The sequence below is a fragment of the Oncorhynchus keta genome, chromosome 29, assembly GCF_023373465.1.
Source record: "Oncorhynchus keta strain PuntledgeMale-10-30-2019 chromosome 29, Oket_V2, whole genome shotgun sequence".
Lineage (NCBI taxonomy): Eukaryota > Metazoa > Chordata > Actinopteri > Salmoniformes > Salmonidae > Oncorhynchus > Oncorhynchus keta.
In genome coordinates, this window is record NC_068449.1 from 6,519,976 (window position 1) to 6,547,051 (window position 27,076).

The following is a 27,076-nucleotide window of genomic DNA, read 5'->3' on the forward strand; positions in this document are numbered from 1 at the left end:
AAAACGATGCATACTACCGTGTTCCGAGTGCATTCTCCGAGGACGTTCTTGTACGGAGAACGCATAAAACATGACATTGATTTTAAAATCATTGTGTAATTTTTTTTTTTTTCACACGTTTGCCTCTTATTTCTTTGCATACTTCCAGTTGATGCATGCGTCAAAATACATACAAAAGAGAGTACACATTTGATGACTGTACTCCTACTTTGATTTGGACTCGTACTCCGACCCTCGAGTGCTCAGAGCACGGTAGTATGCATTTTGAGAATCACCCCATTACTCAGACCAGGTCAGTTTAGACTAGAATTGAAACCCACAGGTCTAGCGCCATCTAACCCCAGTAAACGGCGTTCCTGATGGGACCACACTTACCTCCATGTCAGGCAGAGCTCGGAGGGCGCTGAACAAGGTCATGGTTTTACCCGAGCCGGGCGGGCCGCAGAGGACCAGGGGCTTGTGCTCAGCCAGCCAGGTGTAGAGCAGGGCTTCGTGGCGTACCGTGTCCAAGGTGGGTACCACAACATCCGGGCTAGCCACCTTGTGGGTCTCCACTTCGATCTGTGGCACCTTGCCCTGCCACGACTGCCACTCGCCGGAGATGGTGACCTGACGGGACCAAAAACAAGGAGTGTTGTGGTAAAATTCTAGGGACAAGAAGTTTTCCTAGTTCCTAGCTCATATGGTCAGGAAAACAGGAAAAACTCAGGGCTCTTGTCAGGGTCTAACACGCGCCACATGCTGATACATTTTGGCATCGGCGGGCAAAAATGATATTTCACCAGCCACGTTAGTGGGTGGTCGGGGCTCCACAGTGCAAGTATTTCACTAGTCAAGTATGATCACATTTATAGTAATATCAATGCTGCAGTAGGTCTTAAAAGTAATTGTCGTTTTGTTTCATAGCTGGTAAATGAAATCGCACAAAGAACTATGACTCTTCACACTGCCTCGCTTGGGGCTGTGCACATGTGAAGAGCTGAGTGAAAGATTCATTTTTAGAACGAAAAATCTACTGAAGTGAGACTTTGTTCTTGTGTTTCCCAGCTGTTTACATAATTTGTTCACAAGCTAGGATGTTTTTCTATTTTTGAGTTAACAGAATCTCACAGGCACAAACATGACTTGTTACTTTACCACGGTAACCCCCTGCCCTTAAAGGGGCAGGTGAACATTTGTCTCATCTGTGATATATTGGTTAACCTGTTACTCCTACCCCCTACTTTTTCGAACATTCTGTTAAAAATCGCGCAACATTTCAGCACCCTGCTGCTCATGCCAGGAATATAGTATATGCATATGATTAGTATGTGTGGATAGAAAACACTCAGACTTTTATAAAACTGGTTAAATCACGGCTGTGACTATAACAGAACGTGCGTTTCATCGAAAAGCACAGGAAAATCTGATCACTGAAAATGGAAATATATATCCATCCGCCACTTCAACCCGTTGATAAAGGCTTACCACAATAAATGGGGCTGAGGTTGCAATACCTACAGCTTCCACACGATGTCAACAGTCTTGTCATTTGCCTAGGCTTTGTTTCTTGGTCAAACGAAGAAGAGACAAGCCATTTCTTCAGGTCTCCGACCGGATATTTTGGTTGAGATTTAACCGGACATTATTTCTAGACGGACAGCTAAAGAATATACATCGCCTCGTGATCAATTTGATTGCTTATTAACGTGTACTAATACCTAAAGTTGCATTACAAAAGTATTTTCGAAGTGTTTTGTGAAAGTTTATCATCGACTTTTTTAATTTAAATAAATGACGTTACGTTATTAGACGCTATTTTTTTTTGTTTATCACACAGTCTTCATAGATCGATATCTAGGCTATATATGGACCGATTTAATCGAAAAAAATACCCAATAGTGATTATGGGACATCTAGGAGTGCCAACAAAGAAGATGGTCAAAGGTAATGAATGTTTTATATTTTATTTGTGCGGTTTGTGTAGTGACGACTATGCTAATTATTTTGTTTACGTCCCTGCGGGTCTTTGGGGTGTTACATGCTATCAGAGAATAGCTTCTCATGCTTTCGCCGAAAAGCATTTTAAAAATCTGACTTGTTGCCTGGATTCACAACGAGTGTAGCTTTAATTCAATACCCTGCATGTGTATTTTAATGAACGTTTGAGTTTTAACTAGTACTATTAGCATTTAGCGTAGTGCATTTGCATTTCCAGATGTCTAGATGGGACGCCTGCGTGTCAGGTAGGAGCAAGAGGTTAAAATACTCAAAGGTAAAAAAAAAAACTGAAATTAAACACATCACACTACTTCTAACTAGTAATACATATGTTTTAGAAACATTACAAAGCATGCTTATCCCTTTGTGTTTTGTTGGTATAATTTTAGTGGCAATTTTTTTTATTATTATTTTTTTTACATTTGTCTGGTAAAAAATGTGTCTTGTAGATTTTTTTATATACCTGCCAGACCATTCATTTAATAGTTAAAGTTAATGTTATGCCCTGGCTCCAGTTCTACCACAGGATAGGACAAAACAATTAAATAAATTAACTTTTGAATTTTAATGAGAGTTAAATGGGTGAGCCACTTTGTTATTCAGCTTGATGATCTGAGATTCAAGAGCACGTCCATTCCTACCTCGTAGTCGATGATGGGCACGTTGGGCGCCGAAGGCAGGGGCACAGTGGTGATGCGGCGGATATATTCACCAAGCTCGCCACGTATCTTCAGCCGGCCGTCGCCTGAGAAGGACCACAGCACGGCGTAGATCAAGTACCTCTGTGGACCCAAACGGCAGAAATATGGTTTAACATTTATAAAAACCATTCATTATTTTTTGTAATATTTTTTGTACAAAAATCAAGTTTACAATTAGTGCAGCATGGTTACAAACCCATGTAGTATTATTGTGCAGATTCTTGAAAAGCACTCAATAATAATAATGACACTTGTGCAATGTTCTCTGGATTCATCAGATTGCATTCTCTGGGGTAAGTCTCCAGTCTGACAGGATAGTTTCAACTCAATCAAAAAAAACATTTGCACCCCCCCCCAACTACTCAATTCTTGAACTACAATTTCAATTAATCTCCTAAACTTAAATGAATTCAAATGGAATTGACACCAAGCCCTGAGGGACTCCATTTAGCCTCCCTTACAAGCAGGCGCTGTGGCACCGCTGACTGACCTGCATGTAGCGCTCCAGCTGGTCGTTGGGCATGGGGAAGTCTGAGTGGTTGTTGTTGTAGAGCGCCACGTTGCGGCAGGCCTGGTGTAGCATGGAGAACAGGGAACCCATACAACGTAGCCGCGTGAAATCCATGATGTGCTCCATCTTGGAGGCGTGCTCCAGGGTCTTGATCACCAGCCCAGTGGAGGTGAAGTAGGGCTGCAGGATGGCCGCTGTGTCCCTCTGGATCTGGAGAGGGGGAGAGAAAGGACAATGGGGGGTGTTATAAGACTTAACGTAACACTAGATGAGCCAGGGCTGTGTTCAATAGGGAGAAAATGTTTTCTAACAGAGTGAAACAAGTGTTTTGTTGCGCCCTACTGAATAGGATCCGGGTAGCAACAGTACCAACCTGCAGCATGGGGGAGGCGGTCTCCTCGCCCTCGTCCTCGGTGCCCTTGTGCATGCGGAAAGCCTCATCTTCGCCCTCGTCCAATGGGATGCTGCGCAGACGCGCCAAGAAGTGGTTGAAGATCATGTCAGTGCTGAGCACGTCTTCGCTGAACCAGACCATGCCACAACGTGACACAGTGGCCAGGGTGGCATACTTCAGATCCTGCACCTCAAACATGATGCGCACCTACAGACACCACATTATTAGAAGAATGCTGATGTCACAGATCCAAATGTAAATCGTTTTAATGGTAGTCCCCTTTGGACCAATAAAAAGCTGGAACACAGCCAGAGAAAATTGTTTAGTGTGGAGGTGCTGACTAACGGTGAATAAACTGTAAACTATATAAATAAATGAAAGAGTTGCACACACTCTTTCTAGATCTTTTTTTTTTTACTAAAAGATAATGACCAGTTTTATTCAATGACGCAGTTTCACACTCAAATTAATCCTCTACTTGGACTAAAACTGAATCAGTATGTGCAAGTGTGTTTCAAAAGTGGACTTCACAGGGTGACCAATGGTATTACAGATGTAAAGCTCGTGTCATGGTTCTGGATTTTTTTATTTTATTAAAAAGGGATCTGGCTCGGGGGACACGACATACGTTTGGCGGCAGGCTGAGACGCTCTCCGTTGGGCAAGGTGAGCAACTTGTTGTCGTCCAGCACAGAGTTGAGATTCTCTACCCACTCGGGGTCCACGTCACCATCAAAGATGATCCATTGCCGTTTTTGCAACTCGCCTCTCACGTTGTCAATGATCCTGGGATGAAAAATCCCCCAAAACAATTGATTAAGTAATTGACTGGATTTGTAATACAAAAAGAGAAAAACTTTGAGTATCAACCTGACAATGACAAGAGACACCAAGAGGGCTTAGTACAGAGCCCTGGGGGACACCAGTCGTGTCGCGAGACCACGAGGTGCGTAAAATAAGCACACTACATAGAATAGCTTGAACAACAATACATTACATTGAAGCCTGCTAATACTTACTTCCTGAGCACGTGCGTGAAGAGCCCATCGGTCCACTCACGGGTGTTGGGGTCTAGGGTTCCGTACAGGTGGTCCTTGCTGATGGCCTTGGGGTCGATGATGTGGGCCACACCCTCCATCCCCTCCAGGCGCTCCAGGGCTTTGAGCAGCACCCTCCAGGCCATGGTCTTGCCACTGCCAGAGGGTCCCACCATCATCAGGCCGTGGTTGATCTGGGTGATCTGGTACAGTTGGAGCACCTGGAATGATATGGTTTAACATTACAGACTTGACACTTAGCTGACATCATGGGAGTGCAGACAAACTTAGTTTCAAATTCAGACATTTTAATCAATGTCGGCACCAAAGGTTCTAAGGGAATTGCATTCAAAGTAGTAACAATACTGTCATAATTGTAACAATTGACATCAGGATAAAGAAAGTTTTGTTTTGCCAATCTACACTACAGGTCAAAAGTTTTAGAACACCTACTCATTTAAGGGTTTTTCTCCATTTTTACTATTTTCTACATTGTAGAATAATAGTGAAGACATCAAAACTATGAACACATATGGAATCATGTAGTAACCAAAAAAAGTGTTAAACAGATCAAAATATATTTTATATTTGAGATTCTTCAAAATAGCCACCCATTGACTTAATGACAGGCTTGCACACCTTGAATGAGTAGATGTATATTTCTGGGTGAAACCACACAGAGTGAATAATTGGGGACGACATTACGTACCTTCTCAACCCACATGCTGCCCACGTCGTCTCCGTCTCCATAGGTGAGGAACATCTCGGCGCAGACCTTGCGAAGCTCTTCGCGCAGAGCCGTCATCTCGCCGCGCATGTACTGCACGCCGGGGAAGACGTCCGACAGCAGGCTGAACAGCAGGGGGATGTCCTCAGCCACCAGCTTGGGTACCATGGTCTCACACACACTCTGGATCAGGATCTGAACACGGACAGAGACAGAGTTTAGGTGACATCCCTTCTAGAGGTCCTATCACTTCCACAGGGACACAGAGGAAAGGGGACTTATCTTCTAGGTTAGGCGACAACCCCTTCATGCCATACATGCAATATTGGCAGTCCTTTTAATCTTTATACTTTGGGTGGCATGGTCTCCTAACCCAGTGTAAAGAAATATGGCTCATGGGATTAGCTGGTGGTCATACAACTGGAAGTGTATTGTGACTGTAGTTTTAGTATGTTTTTAATAATGCATAAAACTGAAGAGAGAAAACCCAAAGATACTTCAGTTCCTTTACCTCCTGTTCGGGGAGGTTCTCCGCGATCTCGTTCTCGTCCACGTTCTCGCCGCGCTCACGCTTATCCTTCTTGATCCTCTGGATGCGCTCCCGCTTCACGTTGCCGGCACTGACCAGCACGCTCTTGAGAGCTCGCAGGCCAAAGTCGTAGTGACTCTGGGAGGACAGCTGTTCGTCGCACAGCCTGCAGGTGCACAGAGAGAAAAATAGATTTTCAGTCAATGAGAAGGAACACAAAACCAATAGAGCTTTCAGGGGTAGTAGTGCTGGCATGCATGAAAGATTTCACATTATTTGATCTCTCAAATGTTGTTGAAAATGTAGTACATACTACATAATAGTAGATAATATAGTACATACTTGAAGAAGGGCACGATCTTCTTGGCCAGGATCTCCGCAGTGCGGAAGCCCTGTGAGTAGAGCATGACCTGGGCGATGAGTTGGCGGTCAGGCTTGGTCATGGCCAAGGAGCGGAACAACTTCTTCAGATTGTCGGGCAGGTTTGAGCGGCCGGCGTAGCCGGGGTTCATGGTGATGAAGATGGCCATGTCGGGGCTCACCTTCACCTGCTTGTTGAGCAGCTCGCAGGTGACAGGAGCACCTGGAGAAGGGGGAAATGGCGACATTGATTAACTTACATTCTTAAGTGCACCGCCATATGAAAACATGCGTGGTTTGAAATGAACGATGCAATATTGTCAGCAGTCATTCAACATTTGATGTTTTTTTATAACATAAGGCCTCTCGGACAACACATTTTCATGGACTAAAAAGCACTTTCAAATGAAATTCTAAGAAGCTTTTAATGAGTCTGTGGAGATACGTACTGCGGTCTCGGTTGGGGTTGCTGTGCTCCCTCAGGGCCACCTGGATGAACTGGACCTGCTGTGAGACGGCCGACAGCATCCTCTCCTCCAGACGATTGAACTCGTCAAAGCAGCCCCAGGCGCCCACCTGGCACAAGCCCACGAAGATACGACCCATCGCCTGGAGACAGATAAACAGATCTTTATAAAAACATTTTTTTTTAAAAGGCTTCTCTGATTCTGAAAATAACATTAATCCAAGATTAGCCTCTTTTAGTGTAAAGTATCAGTCAGTATTAGCGTACCTGGAAGTCGAAAGTCTCGTCACAGTTGAAGACCAGGACGAAGCGTCCCAGCTGGTGACCCAGAGCCTTCACAGACTCGGTCTTTCCAGTTCCAGCGGGCCCTGGAAATAAAGAGGATATGCTATAAAGTTACAACTCAGTTTGGCTTTCAGAATTTAAACTGTCTACTTTATTGGCTATGTAGAGTGCAATTCCAGTCCTCGGGGGCCTGATTGGTGTCAGACTTTACCCCTATCCCTAACAAACACACCCAATTTAAACTAATTACACATTTAACTAAAGATCATGATTAGTTGGTTATTGGAGTCAGGTGTGTTAGCTGGGGCAAAAGTGTGACACCAATCAGGCCCCTGAGGACTGGAGTTGCCCAGGACTCGTCTAGAGAGTGGCATGCAGTTCATGGAGCGTACCAAAGGGAGCTCCACCGAACCTGGCCTCCAGGGCCTGTGTCATGGTCAGGTAGCAGCGGTCAGTCAGCGGGGTCTGGACCAGCTTGTCCTGGACTCCTAGGTACTCAAAGCCATAGTTGAACTTGGCGTTGGCCATCTGGATGGACAGCTGCTGCAGCACGTCCGTCTGCTTGGGGTCAAAGTAGAAGCGCATCTGGCTGAGCCACTCAAACGACTTGGGGTTGTCGACCTTGTTTTTGATCAGTTGCCTGGTCACGTCCCTCTGGTGGACCAGCTCAGTGATCTATAGGAAAGGAGCACAAACAGTTTACTTTATCATCCATTTGGATAGTGGGACTATACTTCTAAGTGCTTGGAATTGGACTGACAGAGAAAAGCTTGATGCCAAAGTCTGTGCATTTAACAATAATCATCTTTGAAATCCTACTTGGAGAATGCTCTTCTCAAAAGCTACACCCATTCTTCCAAACCAACTTGTCCAGAATGTCTGCCGAGGTGTCATCTCCCACTCACCAGGTGTTCCAGCTTCCTCCTGCGGAGTGGAGGCTGCTCCATCAGCACGGTGTCGGCCAGCACGTTCAGGGTGGCCTCCACATTGGTCAGCACGATCGACATGGGCGACATGTCCCCACCACCCGAGATGGTGGTCAGAGCGGCATCCACTTTCTCAGACCAGTCGATCTGAGCAGACAGCACTACCAGCTGAGCCTGGAGTTAGTAGAGGGAGAGAGAGAGAGATGTTTTTCAACATGTTTAAATTGGTTTCAAGATCTTTGTGGGCGTTACAGGTCAGACTACAATTTTCATGGATATCCTTTTGGGGCTACTAACCGGATTACTATCCGTTAGCCCTTTTCACAAAAATATTTGTCACAAAGTGGTTATGTAAATAAAATTGATTGATTGTGGGTCGTGGCCAATTTCTGTTGTGTCATTGCCGACTCAACATGATCATGGCTGACTGCTGGATGAACAATAGCCCACTGCGACGTTCCGTACCTGGTATCGATCGATCCAATCGATGTATTTATCGAGTTCGATGGAGTTGCCCTTGTTGAACGCGCCCACCTCTGTGACCGACTCGGCCAGCAGCTTGGCCAGCGTGACCCGCATCTCCTTCTCCACCAGGGTCAGCCAGTCGTTGATCTTGGGGTGCTCTAGAAGGTCCACGGGGGTCTTGTAGAAGATCTCCTCGCCCTCACGGGATGAGATGCCCAGCACCACCGTGTTTTCCTCATTCAGCAGGATGCTGGAGACGCCAGCGAACATCTTCTTGAAGTGCTTCTGCAGCTTGGCAACGTTCTTGCTGTTTCCGATGATCTCCAGTAAGTCTTCGTCACCAACGAAGTAGAACCTGGTAAACATAAATAAACACGTGTATCCTGAATGTGATGACCATCAGTCACTTTACAGTGTGTATACAGGACTAAATGACCATACTAAATGAACAGCAACTACTCATTTCTTCAATGGGGGGCTAAATATTACAGATTAAAAAGCTTAGCTTGCTGCCTAGCCTGCTAAGGCTATGTATATACAATCAAATAAATATATAATTTTATTTAAAAACCGTAAGAGTCAACAATAATATAGCTAACGTTAGCCAGCTTTAGTTTTCTAGCTAGCACCATTAGCAAAGCTGGCTGCACAGTCATATTGGCTAGCTAGCAACATTACATAATTTCTCTAACCAAGGTAGTGGAAACGCAATTCGAGCTAGCCCACCAAGGCCAGCCCAACCCAGGGTTGACTTTAAAGTGCGAAGCTTTTGATACGGCCATGTTTTTTCAGAATTCAAACCAAGAGATACGCTACAACAGGACTTGCTCTTCGTTTGAGCCGTTTCTATTGAGAAAAGACCCTACACTTTAGACCGGATATAGGATTTCCCAGATTTCCCCAAAAACAGAAATGAGAGACAAATAGTGGCATCTGCCATAGGCCTGAGACATGGATAACATTTTACCTGGGGAATGAGGACCTCTCCCTCTCCAGGTACTCTCCCAGAGCCTTCTGGATCTTTCCCAGCAGGTCAGCCAGCCTCTCCAGAGACCTCTGCACCCCCTGGATGTTCAGCACGTCCATCACCAAAGGAGACTTGGTTACCTTCTTCATCAGAGCCAGGAACTCTGTGCTGATGCTATATGGGAGAGAGAAATAAAAGGTTGAGCAATGTTATCTTGGGGTGGCAGGTAGCCTGGCGGGTAGGAGCGTTGGGCCAGTAACCGAAAGGTTGCTGGATCGAATCCCTGAGCTGACAAAGTAAAAATCTGTTGTTCGGCCCCAGAGCAAAGCGCAGTTGCCGATGAAGTGGATGTCAATTAAAGCAGCCCTGCCGCACCTCTGATTCAGAGGGATTGGGTTAAACGCAGAAGACACATTTCAGTTGAACTGACTAGGTATCCCCTTTCCCCTAAAACCTTACCAAGATCTTTACCAAGTCCTCCTTACCACAGACAAGGTTCTTTGGCCTACTCCCAATCTTAGGTGACAAGGGGGAACCTCAAATATTTCCTTGATTCCTTCACAAAATGTATCGGAGGAGAAGATCAGAAGAGAAGAACTACGGATCTTACCTCGAGAACCTCTGGGTCTCCACAGGCAGCAGGTGTTTGATGTCAGCACTGCCAGTGAAGATTCCTTCCAGGTAGACCCAGCGGCGCTGGACATCGATCCACACGTCAAACAAGGCCATGATCCGGTTCAGCTTGTCCTCCCAGCTCATAGCATCTTCCTCAAACACCTGATGGCACACAGAAGGAACCATTAATGCCTCATGGAGACTAGGACCGTACCATGTAAACCGTGTGTTCTTATACTATCCGACAATAACCAGATAACCGAGTCAAGACAAGAACTCGAGATCCAGACCAAGACCAGTCCAGATCCCTTGAGATCCAGGCCCAACCTCTTAAGAAACCAGATCCCATCACGAGACCAAGACTGCATTTATATGATGTAAAGACGACAAGATCAAGAGTACATCTCTGGCAAGAACCCATTTGAATTTAAATGTCCACCGACCTTGTAGTAAGGTGACAGCTTCATGGCTGACACGCTGTTGATGTGCTCCTTGACCTTGTTGAAGAGGTCGTCCCAGCCGCGGATCAGACGGCACTTGTTCTGGTAGTTGATCAGGTCCAGCTCATAGGCGTTCCAGACCTCACGGATCTGTCCCGGACCAATGGAAAAACACATCAATATTGCCACTTACTGTCATAGACATGACTTGATCACCAATTGGTCAAAAGGTGCACTAATATTGCATTCTATGGACATACTTGACTACCCAGATTTTAAATCCTTTTTCCTTTTTGTAATTGCGCTGCAGGGAACAAAGATTTGTTTAAGTGGAATGTTGTGGTTACCTGTTTGAGGAACTCCTCCAGGGCCATCTCTCCCTGGGCCACCAGCAGCACGTCTCTCACCACCATCTCGTTCCTCTGCAGGTCCACGTCCCAGATCTGACCCAGAGTCAGCTCCGACAGCACCCAGTTCACGTGCAGACGCTTCATCAACTGCTTCCAGTGGCGGTCCTTCAGGGCCTCCGACTTCAGCTCGATCACCAGCATGTTGATCTGAGTGACGAGACAAAAAGGACCGTTTAGTGTTAGGATAGGAAACTTGATTCAGGTATATTGTAGACATGATCAGGATGTTATTCAACATTAACAAGTACTAAGTTTTTGTCCAAGCTTTTCCCATCCAAGAGGAATGTCAACCAGACATGGTTCAATCTTTTGTCTCAAGGAACTACTTTTCAATTGCAACAATGCAAGGTCTAGTTTCGACTAGTACCGAGGGAAAGGGTCTTACCTTCATGTAACTCTTGAGAAGCCTCTGGACGTGCTCGTAAGACGCATACTGCCTCAGTCGAGCTGGGAAGTTCTTCAGCTCATTTAGCAGGCCGTCTAAACTCTGACGCAGCTACAAAATCGGAAATACAGATACACATTACACTAACAGACTTGGCCCAATAGATGGGCCCAAAACAGACATAGTCCACAGTGTCCTTGAACACAAAGACAAATTAATCTTACCTTGCGTGGTTGAACAGAGACCCAGGGCTGCTCCTTGGCCTGGTCAATCTGCTCCCACACCTTGGACAGCTCTGACCACACCCCCTTCAGGTCCTGCAGCTCCTCCAGAGCCACCTACAGCACATAGAAACAGATCAAACTTTAGCACCACAGAGGAGCATGAGGACATCTTACTGGGAAGTGACATGTTTGTATCGACAGATCTACCAAGACTCCAGGCACAATGAGGCAAGGGGAACAACGATGTCATATGCCGAGTTGCTCTTGCACAGACTAATGAACAGTCCAAAATGCAGTAGGGGCTGGCTGCAGATAGCATAGTGCTTAAAAGATAACACCTCTAGTTTAAAAAGACAGAGGTGTGACAATCATACCTGAACTCTCTCTTCGCTGCCGCTCAGCAGGCCAGTGTCGGTCAGCTCCAAGGCCTCTTTGGCTCGGGAACACTTATCCCGATCATCCTTCAGCCGGCCAAACTTTCCCTCGTAGATGGTGAGAGACTGGAGGGCCTCCTCTGGACGCAGGGCCCCCTATGGAACAACAGACCTAGGATCAGCTTATACCCTCACCAAAATTCTAAGTGCAAAACTCAAATGAAAGATTTATGCAAAGATCAAATTAAACAAAACCATCCTTTACACATCAATCTTTCAAACAAAAATGCATCTTAAATAATTCTCTCTTACAGCCACCGGTTTGGTCTTCTCCCAGTCCGCAAGGAGATCGATGGTGCGACCCTCCACGGCTTTGTCTTCCTGGACGATCTTCATCTGCAAGTTGGCTACTTGCTGCTGGATGGCCGTGTCCTTGCGCTTCATGATGTCGCTGAAGGCACCCCACTCGCCCTCGATGTTGTCGATGTACAGCCACGATGGCGGGAACTGGAAGCGCTGCTTCTCGAGAAGCCGCTGACCGTTGCGGAAAAGCTGCGAAGAAAGAAGTCAGGATTTTAAAAATCCATCCATCTTTTCATATAAAAAAAAAAATCAAATCAAATGTACTCATCACATACAGTTTACAGCAGGGTAAAAAAAGGGCAGTGAAATACTTGTGCTAGCGCCATCAACAACGCAGTACATTAATTAATACTTTCAATTAAAAAATGACAAGTAATAGAAGAGGGAGATGCGTAATAGTAATGGAGTGCATTTCAAAATAGAAAGTGGGTAGTGGAATCAATAGTGTATAATAGAACAGCATCATTGACTGTGTTTGTGTACGAGTTCTCCCCCCATGACAACGATTTGAGGTCACAGCTTATGAGGATCGTATGAAAAATCATTTCGACGGTACTTACATCCACGTTCTTCTCAAACTGCTTGATCTTGCGTTTGAGCGTCTGGACATAGGTGATGAAGGTCACAGCGTCCGAAGTGCTGGCGGTGTCCACCGAGTGCTGCTCCAGCTCTTGGCGGGACTGTGGTGGGACAGATGAAGGACAGGGGAGTTGAAATCAGATAGAGACAAATAGTCTGCTCCAACAGCCACACTAACATGCCACTTAGAATGAAGCAATGTATTGGGCATGCATTCTAAGTTTCATGCTAGTTATGACAATGGAACATATTGCCAGTGACTACAATGAAACCAGTTTCTCATGGCAGAGAGGAGGGGGCTTACCTTGGAGATCTGGGAGTGGAAGTCCTGCATGTTGTTGCCCAGCATCTGGCCAAACCTGCTGAGAACCTCTTTGTGCCAGGAGTCATACTTCAGGTTCACCTTGGACTGGACCTGGAGTTGAAGTATATAACCAATCCGCATCACCACATTTCTAGGCAACAATGCATCTCACCAGCGCACAACTGAACAGAACAACAGAAATTGCTCTACTCTATTGCTGAATTGTCAGGCTCTTTACCTTGCCATAGTCAATGACCACAGGCCCAAACTCCTTCTTGGTCTCAGCGTTGTCGAAGGTCCCCCTGGCTTTGCGGATCTGGACCAACAGGGCCTGCCACTTGGTCAGATCCTCCCCCAGGCGGTTGTAGATGTTCTCTGCCTGCATGTCCCACAGGCATTGGTACTGCAGCCACACCTACACAACAGACACATGGGTGAGTGACAGAACCAATAGCTGAAGCGAACTCCATCTTGGGATTAATCTCAATAATAGTTACTTGCTTCTTGTGCTCAAAAGACATTGGAGGACAAGGTACAAGGGGAGGAACCAAGGACACAAAAAAAGACAATTGAGAAAAAGATCCAGTATAATTTCTGGGTGTTTCAAATAGCTAGCTGGCTAAATCTGACACATATACAGAAATGTTAAGGACATCAACACGATTGATTGCATACCTTGACGTACTGCTCCACCTCGTTGACGTTGTCCTTGACCGAGTTGTAAGCCTCCTCCAGGGCAGCTGGGCCATCTGGCATTCTTGTCAGTGCATTCCTGTAGAACTTCTCCTCTTCAGACAGCTCATAGTGGACGCCCACCTAGTGGCCAGGACACCAATACATCAACTATAGCAACCTATACCAAAACATCCCTTGTACTTGTACCCAGCATGCTAGAGAGGCTAGCTTGATGATATCACTGAATTCAATACTAACTTGCTAAAGCAGTTAGCTAGGTGATGGCAATGAATTAAATATATAAAAGTGCTCTGCATGGCCTCCAGACCTGGTATCTCTGGCTCTGGATCCTGGGCAGAGAGAGGATGACCATCTTCCAGGCAAACATCTCCTGGTAGAGCTTGTAGCGACAGTCTTCAATGGGCGGGTTTAGGTAGATCACTTGGTTGGTGATCCTCAGCTCATGTACAACGTTCTTTCACAAGTAGAAAAAAAACCAAGTTTCATAAACTACAATTTGTGCCTTTGGGAAGACATTTTCTTAGTTATATTCTTATCAAATCAATCCTCCTACTGCAGTTTTGGACCCGTACCTTGATCTTGGGCTCTCCGCCAGGCTTGTGGCTGACTTGAGGGGCCTCTGTGTCCATGTCCACATCAGCCTTGTCCTCCATCTGACCCCGGAGAACCTGGGTCCAGGCCCTGAGCCCAGCCTGCAGACGCACCCCGAGGATCCTTTCAATCTACACAAAGGGAAAATAACATTTGTAATGAATTATTGATTCAATAAACCACTTTTTTCTTCTTTTTCTACCAGAATAGGGACCAACAGCAACAAAATATGTGCTGGTATTTGTGGCCCCTACTGGTCATGTTCCAGGACAACTATCCGGCTCGAAGGACCATGAAAAGAGTGCCAACTTGTAATTGGAGTACTCAGGGGGAAGTGCAGTTTTAAATAGGAATTTCCTCTGGAATGTGACCAGTAGGACACATGGTAAGAGCCTCATAACAACACAGAAAGTACACTGGAGAGTGTTGTAAGGGTTTTGCACAGACCTCAATGTCCAGCTTGTTGACCCAGATGGGTAAGTTAGAATAGGAGTGCAGGTTGAGGTCATCCACAGCTTTCTGCACGCGGTTGAGGATCTCTGTGAAGGTCTTGTGTTCGTACATGCAGGTCTCGAGAGAGCGCACTTCAAGGTCGATCTTCTCCTCGATGAGCAGGAGGTCATCCACCTGGAAAACAAAATACATTAATATCATACATTCATTCAGGGCAGAATCCGAACATAGAATCTTCAAGTGCGGAATGCAAGTCTTGCAACTGCACACTTAAAATACAAATTGCCAGGTGAGATCCAACCTTATGGTTACAAAAAACACTGACCTTCTCCTGGAAGTTGAAGACTGTCTCGGCCAGGCGCTGGACATAGGGGTCCAGTTTGTAGGACTCCCAGACCAGGGCAATGCCCTCCGTGACCAGAGCCTGCACTTCCTTCTTGAGGCCAGCCACCAGCAGCGAGATGGAGATGCGCTCCTCCACCTTCTCGCAGGTGCGCTCGTACGTGCGCACACTCTCGATCAGGGAGATGGCGAATGGATAGAGCTGGTTGGCCTGGTGTGCCTTGTTGACGATGGCAAGCGGCACACGGAAGCTCAGCCACTTGAGGTTGCGCACCTCCTTAGACAGCGTGATGATCTCGGGCAGGAAGTTGACCTTGAGCTTCAGCATGTTTCCTGTGCGACCGCGGGCCCGGCTGGTCTCAATGGTGAAGATGCGGCCCGACACGCCCAGGTTGCGCTGCTGCACCTTGCGTGCCCAATCGTCAAAGATCTCCTGGGTGTTGAGCTTGGCGCGGAAGCTGTCGCCATCCTGCTTCAACTTGAGGCCCTCCACGTGGTTCTCCCAGCCTTTGCCCAGCACGTCTTCCACACGCTTCATGTAGGCGGTCAGCTGCCGGTCGATCTGCTTGGCCCAGATGATGGAGCCCGACACAGGTGGCAGGTCACGCACGTGGCTCATCTTGCATGATTGGCTCTGTGGGTACTGCACCTTGAACTTGTCGTGCAGTGACTCAATGTCATCTTTGACGCGCTGGATGAGCTGCGTCTGGTACTCGCGGATGGCGCCGCGGATGTGGGGGCGCACGAACAGCGCGTTGAAACGTGAGAAGATACGGAACATCTCGTTGGCATTCTTGGCCGTTCCCAGCTGGTCACGGAGGCGGGCGGTGATGCGGGTCTCCACGCGGTCAATGCGCTCGTCGTAACGCTTCATTGCCGCCTCCCAGGCCTCCATGCCCTCCTTGGACACATCCAAGCCGTCAACCTCCTTAACGTTCTCATAGGCCAGGTTCACCTCCTCAATAGCGTTGGCGTCAGCAGCGTCGAACAGCACCTCCGCCACCTTCATCTCAGTGGGCTCCACCGCCTCGCCTGGGGCGTGCTGGGGCACCGCAGACACCTTGACAAGGCATAGAGAGAAAGAAAACCTTTTAGCAATGATGTATGATATTACCACTTAGAAACCAGCAAGAGCAACTCTTGGGGGGTGTATGCTCAATAGAGAAATCTCCATCAAAAGTGGTTAATCCAGATATAAACTTAATCTGGGCCCATAATACCAACCCTCGGTGGCACTAACCATTGACAAATCTCTGTCTCTTTCTTACCTGAGGCCTGAGTACACGAACGATGACGGCCCTCAGCTGCTCGTGCTGCCTGCGGAAGCGCCTCATGTGGTCGAGGCGGGCCTGGAGCTTGCGGTGGGCTGGGCTCAGGCGCCACACCATCTTCAGGTTTTCCTCCCTCTTCCTCTTCACAATGTCTCTCAGCAAGACCTGGAGCTTCTCATATTCATCCTCCCAGGTCTGGAAGACCTCAAAGCACGCTACCATCACCTACAATGGGATAGAAATAAGAATCAACTAAATGCTACTATCAACTAAGTCATGTCAATACAACAATATAGAAGAGTATAGGAATGTATAGATGGGTTTGTTGACAACGACACAAAAACCATATGCACCAATCCATGGGGCATAAGTCAGTGTGTTGTTGTGAATCTGGATGGCCAGATTGCTAGCAAGAACGACAAGAAACTGCCGTGTGGGGAATCGTAAGTAGCTCATTTAATCTTGTTATTGGTACCATGTCTTGTTTTGACTGATGTCATGTCAATGCTAATATGGCTAAAATTCACTTGCTAGCTAGCCAACCAACTACTAACAATGTATTTGAAAGACAAGTGGTCAATGTGCAAACGTATTCATGTTTTCAAAAAACATTGGGAAACAAAATATAGCTTACATGTTGTCAACAATCTAAGCCAACTCCGTCCGTTTTACCCCATAGTTGCACACGTCTCGGTTTTCTTGCCAAACAACAAACTCGTCTATGGAGTATTCGTCACAGCTGCCACTGTAGACTCACCTTTTCAAACTCCTCATAGGCCACGTGCATGAGCTTCCTGGTGCCCAGCACTTTGAGGAGCTGGGAGCTGAGGTCTCGGGAGATTGCCTCCACCAGCCGCAGGGCTCGCTGAATGGGGTACTTGGTGTTACGGATCTTCCTCAGGTGGGTGAAGATGGCCACTAGCGCCTGGCGGATCTTATCCAGCTCAGTGGCTGACAGCAGGTCGTTCAGGGGGAAGTCCTTCATCAGGGGGTTGTAGTCGTTGACCGTCTCCACTGCCTGCTTCAGACCTGGGAAACATATTCAAGTCGTTAAGTCTAATAAAATGATGGCACGTTCTAAACATAGAATTAGAATACAATAGGATCTCCATGGTTCTAAAGTAGTGATGTCAATCACAAAGTGGAAAATGTATATTGACCGGAGGTTTGAGCGACAAGTCCTCAAACAAACAAATAAAAGAAAAAGGTTCCTTGTAATATCCAATTCATAAAGAGGTATTGGGGCTTGTTCCATCAAACAAAACTCACCGGTGTCAGTGTCAAAGCTGACGGTGGCGTGGAAGCGCTTGCCGTGCTTTAGGATGTCCAGAGTGAGCAGCACTTCGGGGCTCTCCCTCTTCTCCTGGATGCGGTTCAGGGCGCGCTCCAGGTTCAGCCAGAAACTGATCTCCTGCAGGGCCGTCCCAGAGGCCGGGTCACGGTCCAGCTTGGTCACCTGACAGGAAGAGGAGAGTATTCAAAAAACAACCAATTCAGACTAGCCGGAAAACACAAAAACCACAGTAAGAGATGCCAAATGCAACCAGCAAGCCATGGTCATGTTCAGTCGGTGGCAAGCATTTCAAAATGGAGTGAAGCGGGGGAGGTACTAACTTAACGTGTTCAATATAAACTTTATTTTTCTTTGTAAAAATGTTTTGCTTGGATGGCCTGCTACTGAACACTACCTGGCACCCAATTTCTCAGACAAGTCATTGTTTCTACCCTCACCTTCTGGATTTCCCGGATCCAACGGTTCACCCCCGACTGCAGCTGGTTGAGGAAGGTGGGGTCCTCCACCTTGTCGCCAAAGTCCGTGACCTTGGGCTTCTCACCACGTTCGTAGCACGCCTTGGCGATGTTGAGGATGATGGGGTGGATGATAAGGCTGATCTCTGGGATTTCGATGTTCTGCTGCAGGTGAAGCAGGCCCATCTCCAGCTCTGCAATCTTCTTCTCCACGGAGGGAGCCATCTTGTCGCCATCCCTGGACCAGGACAAAATGGAGCCATTATTAACCCACTGGGTATAAACGAGATGCGCAAAATATGAAAACAAACTATCATGATAGTCCACTTAGTTCCTGGTTTACCTGTCTGCCTTGCCAGATTCACGGATGTAGGACTTGAAGAAGGGAGCAACAGCATTGCTGATGAAAGAGTGCAGCGTCTCGTAGGGAGAATCCTCACTCAGAGTCAACACGCGCACCTGGGTCGATATGGGCTTGTCAGCATCAATCACTCCAGTCCTCTTGATGAAAGCAAGGCTGAAAAACAAAGTTGTAAAATGTCATAATCCACATATGAATAAACAGGGATATAGGCTAGTTGATGTAGTATTATGCAATGTTAGGAACTGTTTCACCACAGTTTGATACAGAAAGGTAACATGTAGGGCAGGCCTATCTAACTGGTAAAATAATCCGTCTAACTATCCCTAGGCCCGTCTTAAAATGGAAATCATATGCCACCACAATCTCAAAATGGATATCACTTGATGATCTTGCGGTCAAGGATGACTCAGGGCTTAAAACAGACTCAGAGACATGACATTGCCAGGAGCGGCTGGGTGAACCAAAGATATTGCAGACTGCAATACAACGCACTCAGAGCGCATGTGCACGCTTCACTCTCCTACAATATGATAGCTTTCCAACAACTGGGAGGGGGGAGATTAGGTTCTCGCTTCACACGCCGTTGTTGCTTAATTCTCCCTGATACTGTCATTTACTTCCTGTATCATAAAAGTTCTTGCCTGTTGGACTTAAGCCCATAGTGGATGTCAATGTTGATGTTGTAAGAGATGCACTCCTTCTCTTCCTCTCCTTCATCCCCAACATCCTCTGAGGAGAGAAAAACAAGAATACCAATCAGTGAAAGCACAGAAGCATAAAAAAAGGGTGTATGGATTCAGCCTACATTACCTAAAGAACAATATGTAACCTTGCAGAAGCACTACCAATCAGTCCATTATGGTTGAGTAGCCAAACAGGAGCCACTCCTCAGCAAAGAGCACATGACAGCCCGCTTGAGAGTTCGCGAAAAAGGCACCTAAAGGACTCTCAGACCACGAGAAACAAGCTTCTCTGGTCTGATGAAACCAAGATTGAGCTATTTGGCCTGAATGCCAAGCGTCACGTCCGGAGGAAACCTGGCACCAGCTCTATAGTGAAGCATGGTTGTGGCAGCACGCTTAGGGAATGTTTTTTAGCGACAGGGACTGGGTGACTAGTCAGCATCAATAGAAAGGTTTAACGGGGCAAAGTACAAAGACATCCTTGATGAAAACCAGACGGGGCAAAGGTTCACCTTCCAACAGAACAACGACCCTACGCACAAAGAGAAAGCAGGAGTAGCTTCGTGGCAAGTCTTTGAGTGGCCCCGCCAGAGGCCGGTCTTGAACACAATCGAAAATCTCTGGAGAGGCCTGGAAATAGCTGTGCAGTGACGCTCCCCATCCAACCTGACAAAGCTTGAAAGGATGTGCAGTGAAAAATGGGAGAGACTCCCAAAATACAGGTGTGCCAAGCATGTGTCATATTGCATGATTCAAGTATTTGATACATCAGTATATGATACATCAGAAAAGCAGAACTTAATATTGGGTACAGAAACCTTTGTTTGCAATTACAGAGATGATATGTTTCCTGTAGTTCTTGACCAGGTTTGCACACACTGCAGCAGGGATTTTGGCCCACCCCTCCATACAGATCTTCTCCAGATCCTTCAGGTTTTGGGGCTGTCGCTGGGCAATACGGACTTTCAGCTCCCTCCAAAGATCTTCTATTGGGTTCAGGTCTGGAGACTGGCTAGGCCACTCTAGGACCTTGAGATGCTTCTTACGGAGCCTCTTCTTAGTTGCCCTGGCTGTGTGTTTCGGGTCATTGTCATGCTGGAAGACCCAGCCACGACCCATCTTCAATGCTCTTACTGAGGGAAGGAGGTTGTTGGCCAAGATCTTGCGATACATGGCCCCATCCATCCTCCCCTCAATACGGTGCAGTCGTCCTGTCCCCTTTGCAGAAAAGCATCCCCAAAGAATGATGTTTCCACCTCCATGCTTCACATTTGGAATGGTGTTCTTGGGGTTGTACTCATCCTTCTTCTTCCTCCAAACACAGCGAGTGGAGTTTAGACCAAAAAGCTCTATTTTTGTCTCATCAGACCACATGACCTTCTCCCATTCCTCCTCGGGATCATCCAGATGGTCATTGGCAAACTTCAGACGGGCCTGGACATGCGCTGGCTTGAACAGGGGGACCTTGCGTGCGCTGCAGGATTTTAATCCATGACAGCGTAGTGTGTTACTAATGGTTTTCTTTGAGACTGTGGTCCCAGCTCTCTTCAGGTCATCGACCAGGTCCTGCCGTGTAGTTCTGGCCTGATCACTCACCTTCCTCATGATCATTGATGCCCCACGAGGTGAGATCTTGCATGGAACCCCAGACCGAGAGTAATTGACAGTCATCTTGAACTTCCTCCATTTTCTAATAATTGTGCCAACAGTTGTTGCCTTTCCACCAAGCTGCTTGCTTACTGTCCTGTAGCTCATCCCAGCCTTGTGCAGAGCTACAATTTTATCCCTGATGTCCTTACACAGCTCTCTGGTCTTGGCCATTGTGGAGAGGTTGGAGTCTGATTGAGTGTGTGGACAGGTGTCTTTTATACAGGTAGTGAGTTCAAACAGCTGCAGTTAACAGGTAATGAGTGGAGAACAGGAGGGCTTCTTAAAGAAAAACTAACAGGTCTGTGAGAGCCGGAATTCTTACTGGTTGGTAGGCGATCAAATACTTATGTCATGCAATAAAATGCAAAATAATTACTTTAAAAAAAAAAAATCATACAATGTTATTTTCTGGATTTTTGTTTTAGATTCCGTCTCTCACAGTTGAAGTCTACCGATGATAAAAATTACAGACCTCTACATTCTTTGTATTTAGGAAAACCTGCAAAATCAGCAGTGTTTCAAATACTTGTTCTCCCCACTGTATGTATGCATCAGATATGATAACAGAAAGACAGTACCAACAACCCCAAATTCCCCCATCCATCCACCTCTTCCATTTATATAAACAGAGCTTCTATATATATATATATATATATATCGCTTAGCCTACTGCAACTCTTATTGATTCACAGTAGCCTATAGGCCCAGTCGGTATGAGATGGAACATCACAGCCCCGCCCACCTGAGGGGGAAAACAACATGTGGTTATCGAGGTTACCCCATTGGCTCACAGTGCAATTTTGTTGTTGTCTGCTTGTTTTAGGTAACAAAACGGCATTTAAGGAATGTACAGCATTTCTAAAGATCAATTTTCAACATTTCCTGCTCCCGAGTGTTCACTACTTAAAAAAAAGTTTTAAGTATGAAAAACCCTTTTCATCACAGTGCTGGGCAGCCATGTGAGTGCCCAGAGTGAATTGCCTCCTACTCTGTCCCAGATGCTAATATATGCATATCATTATTAGTATTGGATAGAAAACACTGAAGTTTCTAAAAATGTTTGAATGATGTCTGTGAGTATAACATAACTCATATGGCAGGCGAAAACCTGAGAAAAATCCAGCCAGGAAGTGGGACATCTGAGGTTTGTAGTTTTTCAAAGCTTGGCCCCCCGAATACACATTGAGATATGGATGAGGTTGCACTTCCTACGGCTTCCACTAGATGTCAAACGTCTTTAGAAACTTGAACGAGGATTCAACAATAAAGGAGGGGCTCATGAGACCTCTGAGTCAGTGGTCTGGCAGAGTGCCTTGGTCTCATGACGCGCGCTCCAGACAGTTACCTCTCTTTCCAGTGCTTTTCTTCAGACAGGAATTCTCCTGTTGGAACATTATTGGTGTTTTATGTTAAAAACATCCTAAAGATTGATTCCATACATCGGAACTTTTCTAGTGTGTCTGGACTTAGTGCCTGCGCCTCATGAAGATGGATTACTGGGCTGAACACGCTAACAACAAGTGGCTATTTGGACATAAATGATGGAACAAATCAGTCATTTGTCGTCGAACTGGGATTCCTGGGAGTGCCTTCTGATGAAGATCAAAGGTAAGTCAATATTTATGGTGTTACTTCCAGCTTCTCTTGACTCCAAAATGGCAGATATTCCTCTGGCTGTTTTGGGCTCTGAGCGCCGTTCTCAGATTATGCTTTTTCCGTAAAGTTTTTTTGAAATCTGACACAGCGGTTGCATTAAGGAGAAGTCTATCTTTTATCATGGTTTATCATGAGTACTTCTGCAAAATCACCGGATGTTTTGGAATCAAGACATTACTGCACGTAACGTGCCAATGTAAACAGATTTTTGGATATAAATATGCACATTATCGAACAAAACATACATGTATTGTGTAAGGTTAGTAATTAATTTTATATATATTTCTGCCTTTTGTGACTCCTATCTTTGGCTGGAAAAATGGCTGTGTTTTTAAGACTTGGCTATGACCTAACATAATCATGTGTTGTGCTTTAGCTGTAAAGCATTTTTGAAATCGGACATGATGGGTAGATTAACAAGATGTTTATCTTTCATTTGCTGTATTGGACTTGTTCATGTGTGAAAGTTACATAAAACATTTATTTTTTAAGGTTTTGAATTTCTCACGCAGCGGAATGTTGTGGAGGGGTTCCGCTAGCAGAACGCCTGCCCTAGAAAAAGTTAATAACAAATTCTTATTTACAATGACAGCCAACCCCGGACGACGCGGGGCAAAATTGTGCGCCACCGAATCACGGCCGGTTGTGATACAGCCTTAAACGGAACCCAAACAGGCTGCGCACGTGCGCCATTGTGCATACATTTATTTTGTCCTCCCACACCACACGTGATCACGACACGCAGGTTAAAATATCAAAACACTCTGAACCAATTATATTAATTTGGGGACAGGTCGAAAAGCATTAAACATATGGCAATTTAGCTAGTTAGCTTGCACTTGCTAGCTAATTTGTCCTATTTAGCTAGCTTGCTGGCGCTAGCTCATTTGTCCTGGGATATAAACATTGAGCTGTTATTTTACCTGAAATGCACAAGGTCCTCTACTCCTCCAATTAATCCACAAATAAAATGGTCAACCAAATTGTTTCTAGTCATCTCTTCCTTCCAGGACTTTTCTTCTCTTGACTTTATATTGGGATTGGCAACTTTCATAAATTACATGCATTATCGCCACTGACCTCGTTCGTCTTTCAGTCACCCACGTGGGTATAACCAATGAGGAAATGGCACGTGGGTACCTGCTTTTATTAACCAATGAGTAGATGGGAGAGGCAGGACTTGCAGCGCAATCTGCGTCAGAAATATAACTGATTTCTACTTTTAGCCCTTGACAAAGCAGACGCTCGTTGGCACGCGCGAGCAGTGTGGGTGCAATAATAGAATAAAATAGATTTCTGAATTTATTTTTGCAACGCTCACGCACGCGACACAAGCAGTGTTGTCAACCTGTTACAGGTGGTGAAATGTTTTCCATACACATAGCTACGTTAAGTCTACTTTGACGCTGGGTTTTACATGGGAGCATTGTGAACTGAAGGTTGATTTTTTTAAACCTGGTTACATGTACATTGAACACAGCAGATTTTTCAGCATGCTTTACAATTTCTGTATAAAAAAAACAAAAAAACATTACAAAACAAAAATGTTGACAATTGGGTCATTGGGTAAGAATGTCCCCCCAATTTGTTGGCGTGGTCGAGGCAAATTCCTTCTGATGAGGTTTATATGGACTAAGGGTATGCGTAGGCCTATAGCCTATTATTTGCCGTTTGGTTTGCGTTTGGTTTGGAATTTTCTGACTGCACAATTTATTTTGCATACACTCTGGTCAAGTAAAGCAGAAACGTATAAAGTTTGTTTAAACTTCCAATTTGATTAGTCCATATTGCAATTGTTTGTTCCCCCTCATTACTACTATTGTTACTTATTTAGGTGGCTGTTGGCAAACAACTGAAATGGAAATCCGTTAGGCAAATATATTAATTTGATGGTTGATCATGAAAGAGTTGGCTATGCCTAGGCCAACAAGTCATATTCAAATCGAATGGCGATTGAGAAATTAAGATTGTAAAACAATAACCAAGACAACTAAATTGAAAAGGCCCATGATCATCCGACATAGGAGGGGAGGGACATGTCAGGCGCTGACATCGCTCTCTTTACAATATTTTTATTTTTTATTTAACTAGTTAAGTCACGGTTCTCTTGCATTATGTTAATAGTCTAACTAAAACACACATGTGGTGCTCTGCCAGACTTCGGAGGTGCAGTCAAGTTCAAATATGTTGATGACATCGCGATGTTTTCACCATCGACGATGGCTGTCAAACCTAGTCGATAGATGACGCATTCGTAAAATCGCCCAACCCTACTGAGCGCATGACACTGCTTTCAGAGATGACTCAAATCTTTTGTGCTCCCCTCCCTGCAATGTCAGGTCACTCACTGCTGCTAGAGATAAAAATCTGCATTGCAGCATTCATACAAATATTCACTTTCTGTCTGTGCATCCCAACCAAGCCTACAGAAAACAATCAAAGTCCATCACTCGAATGAGACATTTCTACTCCTCATCACTGTAGCCAGATATTTGTGCTGATCATATAGTTGTCTAATTTCCTTAGTTAAGTGTGCCACGCCTAGATGATAAAAGGAATATAGACGTGCGTGTGTGACTGAAATGGCATTTCTATCTGGCACAGTGGTCTAGGACTAACAGGAGCCTGATTTTCACATGATCCTATAGCTGAGGGCAAAACTATAGAACAACGGAGCCGTTCATTGAACCGCGCATCCACTGTTAACGTTATCTGCGTTTGGCAGTCAATACTGCCTTGTATTTTCTATAAGATTGCACCTCTGACATTTTAACTTAGCTACGTAAACCGCGAGTAAATGCATCGTCCTCTGACGGATGCTGCAGCAGCATGAGTACATTTCATTTGACTGATTAGATAACGTTAAGATGCAGCCTACGAAGGTGCAGTCTATTAGCTAGCAATTTAAAAAAAAATGTTTTTAACAATTACCAAGAAATTTCTTAAAATAACTAGCTAGTTAGTTAACTAACTGCCTTAGTTGAATCAGACTGACCTTTGAGTGTGCTTCTCTCAACCAGAATGGTGTGAATTTGGGGGTCCGAAAGAAACTTCCTCATTTGCTCTATGGAGCTCTTCTCTTCTAGGGCGGTTTCCAAGGAGGCCGGAGCATCGCCGCCATCTTCCAGGAGCAGAGGGACAAGTTTACGAATATGCTTCTGCAGCACCGCGGCATCAGCAACCGTTTGTACGGCAGTAGACACCTCCATGGTGCCGGAGCTATCGTCGCCCCCGCCACCGTCCGACATTTTCCGAAATAACGACCAACAGTCGGTCGTAGACTGAACAAAGAAACGTCTGGTCAAACCACATGAACTGGTAACGTGTCAATGCGGCGGTACATTCGCTACCCTTCAGATGTATTCATGCAGTGCATGCTGGTATTTGTAGTACCAGATTGACGAATTTGAAGCTTTAAGTCGATGGAAATGTCCCATAAAACTACTACGCTACCCACAATGCAATTCAGACCGGTCTCAACTTTTGTCTGAAGGGGGGGAAATGGGAGTTGGCTGATAAACTCATATTGTTTTACTGCCTGAACTAATAGTAACCTAAACTACATGATTGCCAAACCTTTGTGGTATATTTGGAACAAGAAACAATCAGATTTTCGCGAAAATTCATATGTCTCTGTCATAAAACAATCTTTGAGCAAATGCGGGTTCAGAAAGAGCATTTACAAGCTAATTGTACCACTAGGGGGCGGTATTGCTATTCAATAATGTGTCAGTAACGGTAAAACATTTCAATTAAACTCTTTTAGACAGGTTTATATTTATCTATGCACCTACTAAATCAAATGTCCTTTCTCTTACCTTCTATTAATATATTTTGATGCGAATAAACTGAAATCCCTGTCGTTTTATGGCATATTACAAATTTAGTCTGTCTGACACCCCTATTGAGTTGGCACAAGGTCGTTAAGGATTATGACAGTGCAGTAACCATAGGCAGTGACGGTAAATGAAGTGGAGAGCTGTGTGGATGGATTTTAAAGTCACATGACCGAAGTCAACGACTCAAACCTCGATGGACGAAAACAGAGGTGTGGGCTACTTTTGTCACACGGAGGGATCAGAGGCATTGAGGGAACCAACGGAGTTTTCAGAAGGACGGGGGGGCTCCGACTCCTCGCCTAAAAATGCCGAATAAAGGGAAAAAATATAAGGTGAGTAGGCTAGATGTAAAGATATGATTGATTAACAAAACTGTTAGGATTCATATTTGAAATAGTCTTATTGGTTATTGAATGAGTCTCTCTCAATTCAATTCAAAGGGATCTTTATTAGCATGGGAAACATATTGCCAAAGCAAGTGAAATAGATAACAAACTAAAGTTAAATAAACAATCACAAATGAACAGTATAGACATTTAAATGTCATGTTATGGCTATATGCAGTGTTGTAACGATGTGGAAATAGTTAAAGTACAAAAGGGAAAATAAATACATATAAATATGGGTTGTATTTACAATGGTGTGTTCTTCACTGGTTGTCAGTGGTGGAAAAGGAGCTAATAAACTCAGAAAAAAATGTATGTCCCTTTTTCAGGACCCTGTCTTTCAAATATAATTCTT

At 45.3% G+C, this 27,076-nt stretch overlaps 2 protein-coding genes across 2 annotated transcripts in view; one reads left to right on the forward strand and one right to left on the reverse strand.

Moving 5' to 3' along the window:
- Nucleotides 1-25,850, reverse strand: part of dync1h1 (dynein, cytoplasmic 1, heavy chain 1) — a 50,056-nt gene extending 24,206 nt beyond the window's left edge. The window contains exons 1-37 of the mRNA XM_035742439.2: nt 25,492-25,850; nt 19,149-19,236; nt 18,487-18,660; nt 18,126-18,381; nt 17,664-17,850; nt 17,152-17,423; nt 16,392-16,619; nt 15,107-16,183; nt 14,776-14,955; nt 14,310-14,459; nt 14,045-14,191; nt 13,717-13,857; nt 13,280-13,456; nt 13,042-13,152; nt 12,719-12,838; nt 12,108-12,347; nt 11,796-11,951; nt 11,422-11,535; nt 11,198-11,308; nt 10,750-10,959; nt 10,406-10,552; nt 9,958-10,124; nt 9,348-9,521; nt 8,381-8,735; nt 7,895-8,089; nt 7,382-7,664; nt 6,972-7,072; nt 6,688-6,847; nt 6,221-6,461; nt 5,861-6,044; nt 5,332-5,544; nt 4,605-4,843; nt 4,215-4,371; nt 3,566-3,793; nt 3,172-3,402; nt 2,622-2,762; nt 376-609 (exon numbers count right to left, since the gene is read on the reverse strand). Of these exons, the coding sequence (XP_035598332.1) occupies nt 376-609; nt 2,622-2,762; nt 3,172-3,402; nt 3,566-3,793; nt 4,215-4,371; nt 4,605-4,843; nt 5,332-5,544; nt 5,861-6,044; nt 6,221-6,461; nt 6,688-6,847; nt 6,972-7,072; nt 7,382-7,664; nt 7,895-8,089; nt 8,381-8,735; nt 9,348-9,521; nt 9,958-10,124; nt 10,406-10,552; nt 10,750-10,959; nt 11,198-11,308; nt 11,422-11,535; nt 11,796-11,951; nt 12,108-12,347; nt 12,719-12,838; nt 13,042-13,152; nt 13,280-13,456; nt 13,717-13,857; nt 14,045-14,191; nt 14,310-14,459; nt 14,776-14,955; nt 15,107-16,183; nt 16,392-16,619; nt 17,152-17,423; nt 17,664-17,850; nt 18,126-18,381; nt 18,487-18,660; nt 19,149-19,236; nt 25,492-25,744 (7,842 nt within the window). The 5' untranslated portion in view covers nt 25,745-25,850. The remainder of the gene's footprint in view (nt 1-375; nt 610-2,621; nt 2,763-3,171; nt 3,403-3,565; nt 3,794-4,214; nt 4,372-4,604; nt 4,844-5,331; nt 5,545-5,860; nt 6,045-6,220; nt 6,462-6,687; nt 6,848-6,971; nt 7,073-7,381; nt 7,665-7,894; nt 8,090-8,380; nt 8,736-9,347; nt 9,522-9,957; nt 10,125-10,405; nt 10,553-10,749; nt 10,960-11,197; nt 11,309-11,421; nt 11,536-11,795; nt 11,952-12,107; nt 12,348-12,718; nt 12,839-13,041; nt 13,153-13,279; nt 13,457-13,716; nt 13,858-14,044; nt 14,192-14,309; nt 14,460-14,775; nt 14,956-15,106; nt 16,184-16,391; nt 16,620-17,151; nt 17,424-17,663; nt 17,851-18,125; nt 18,382-18,486; nt 18,661-19,148; nt 19,237-25,491) is intronic.
- A 590-nt stretch (nt 25,851-26,440) lies between these two features.
- ppp2r5ca (protein phosphatase 2, regulatory subunit B', gamma a) overlaps nt 26,441-27,076 on the forward strand; it is a 53,522-nt gene continuing 52,886 nt past the window's right edge. The window contains exon 1 of the mRNA XM_035742443.2: nt 26,441-26,667. Within this exon, the coding sequence (XP_035598336.1) occupies nt 26,641-26,667 (27 nt within the window). The 5' untranslated portion in view covers nt 26,441-26,640. The remainder of the gene's footprint in view (nt 26,668-27,076) is intronic.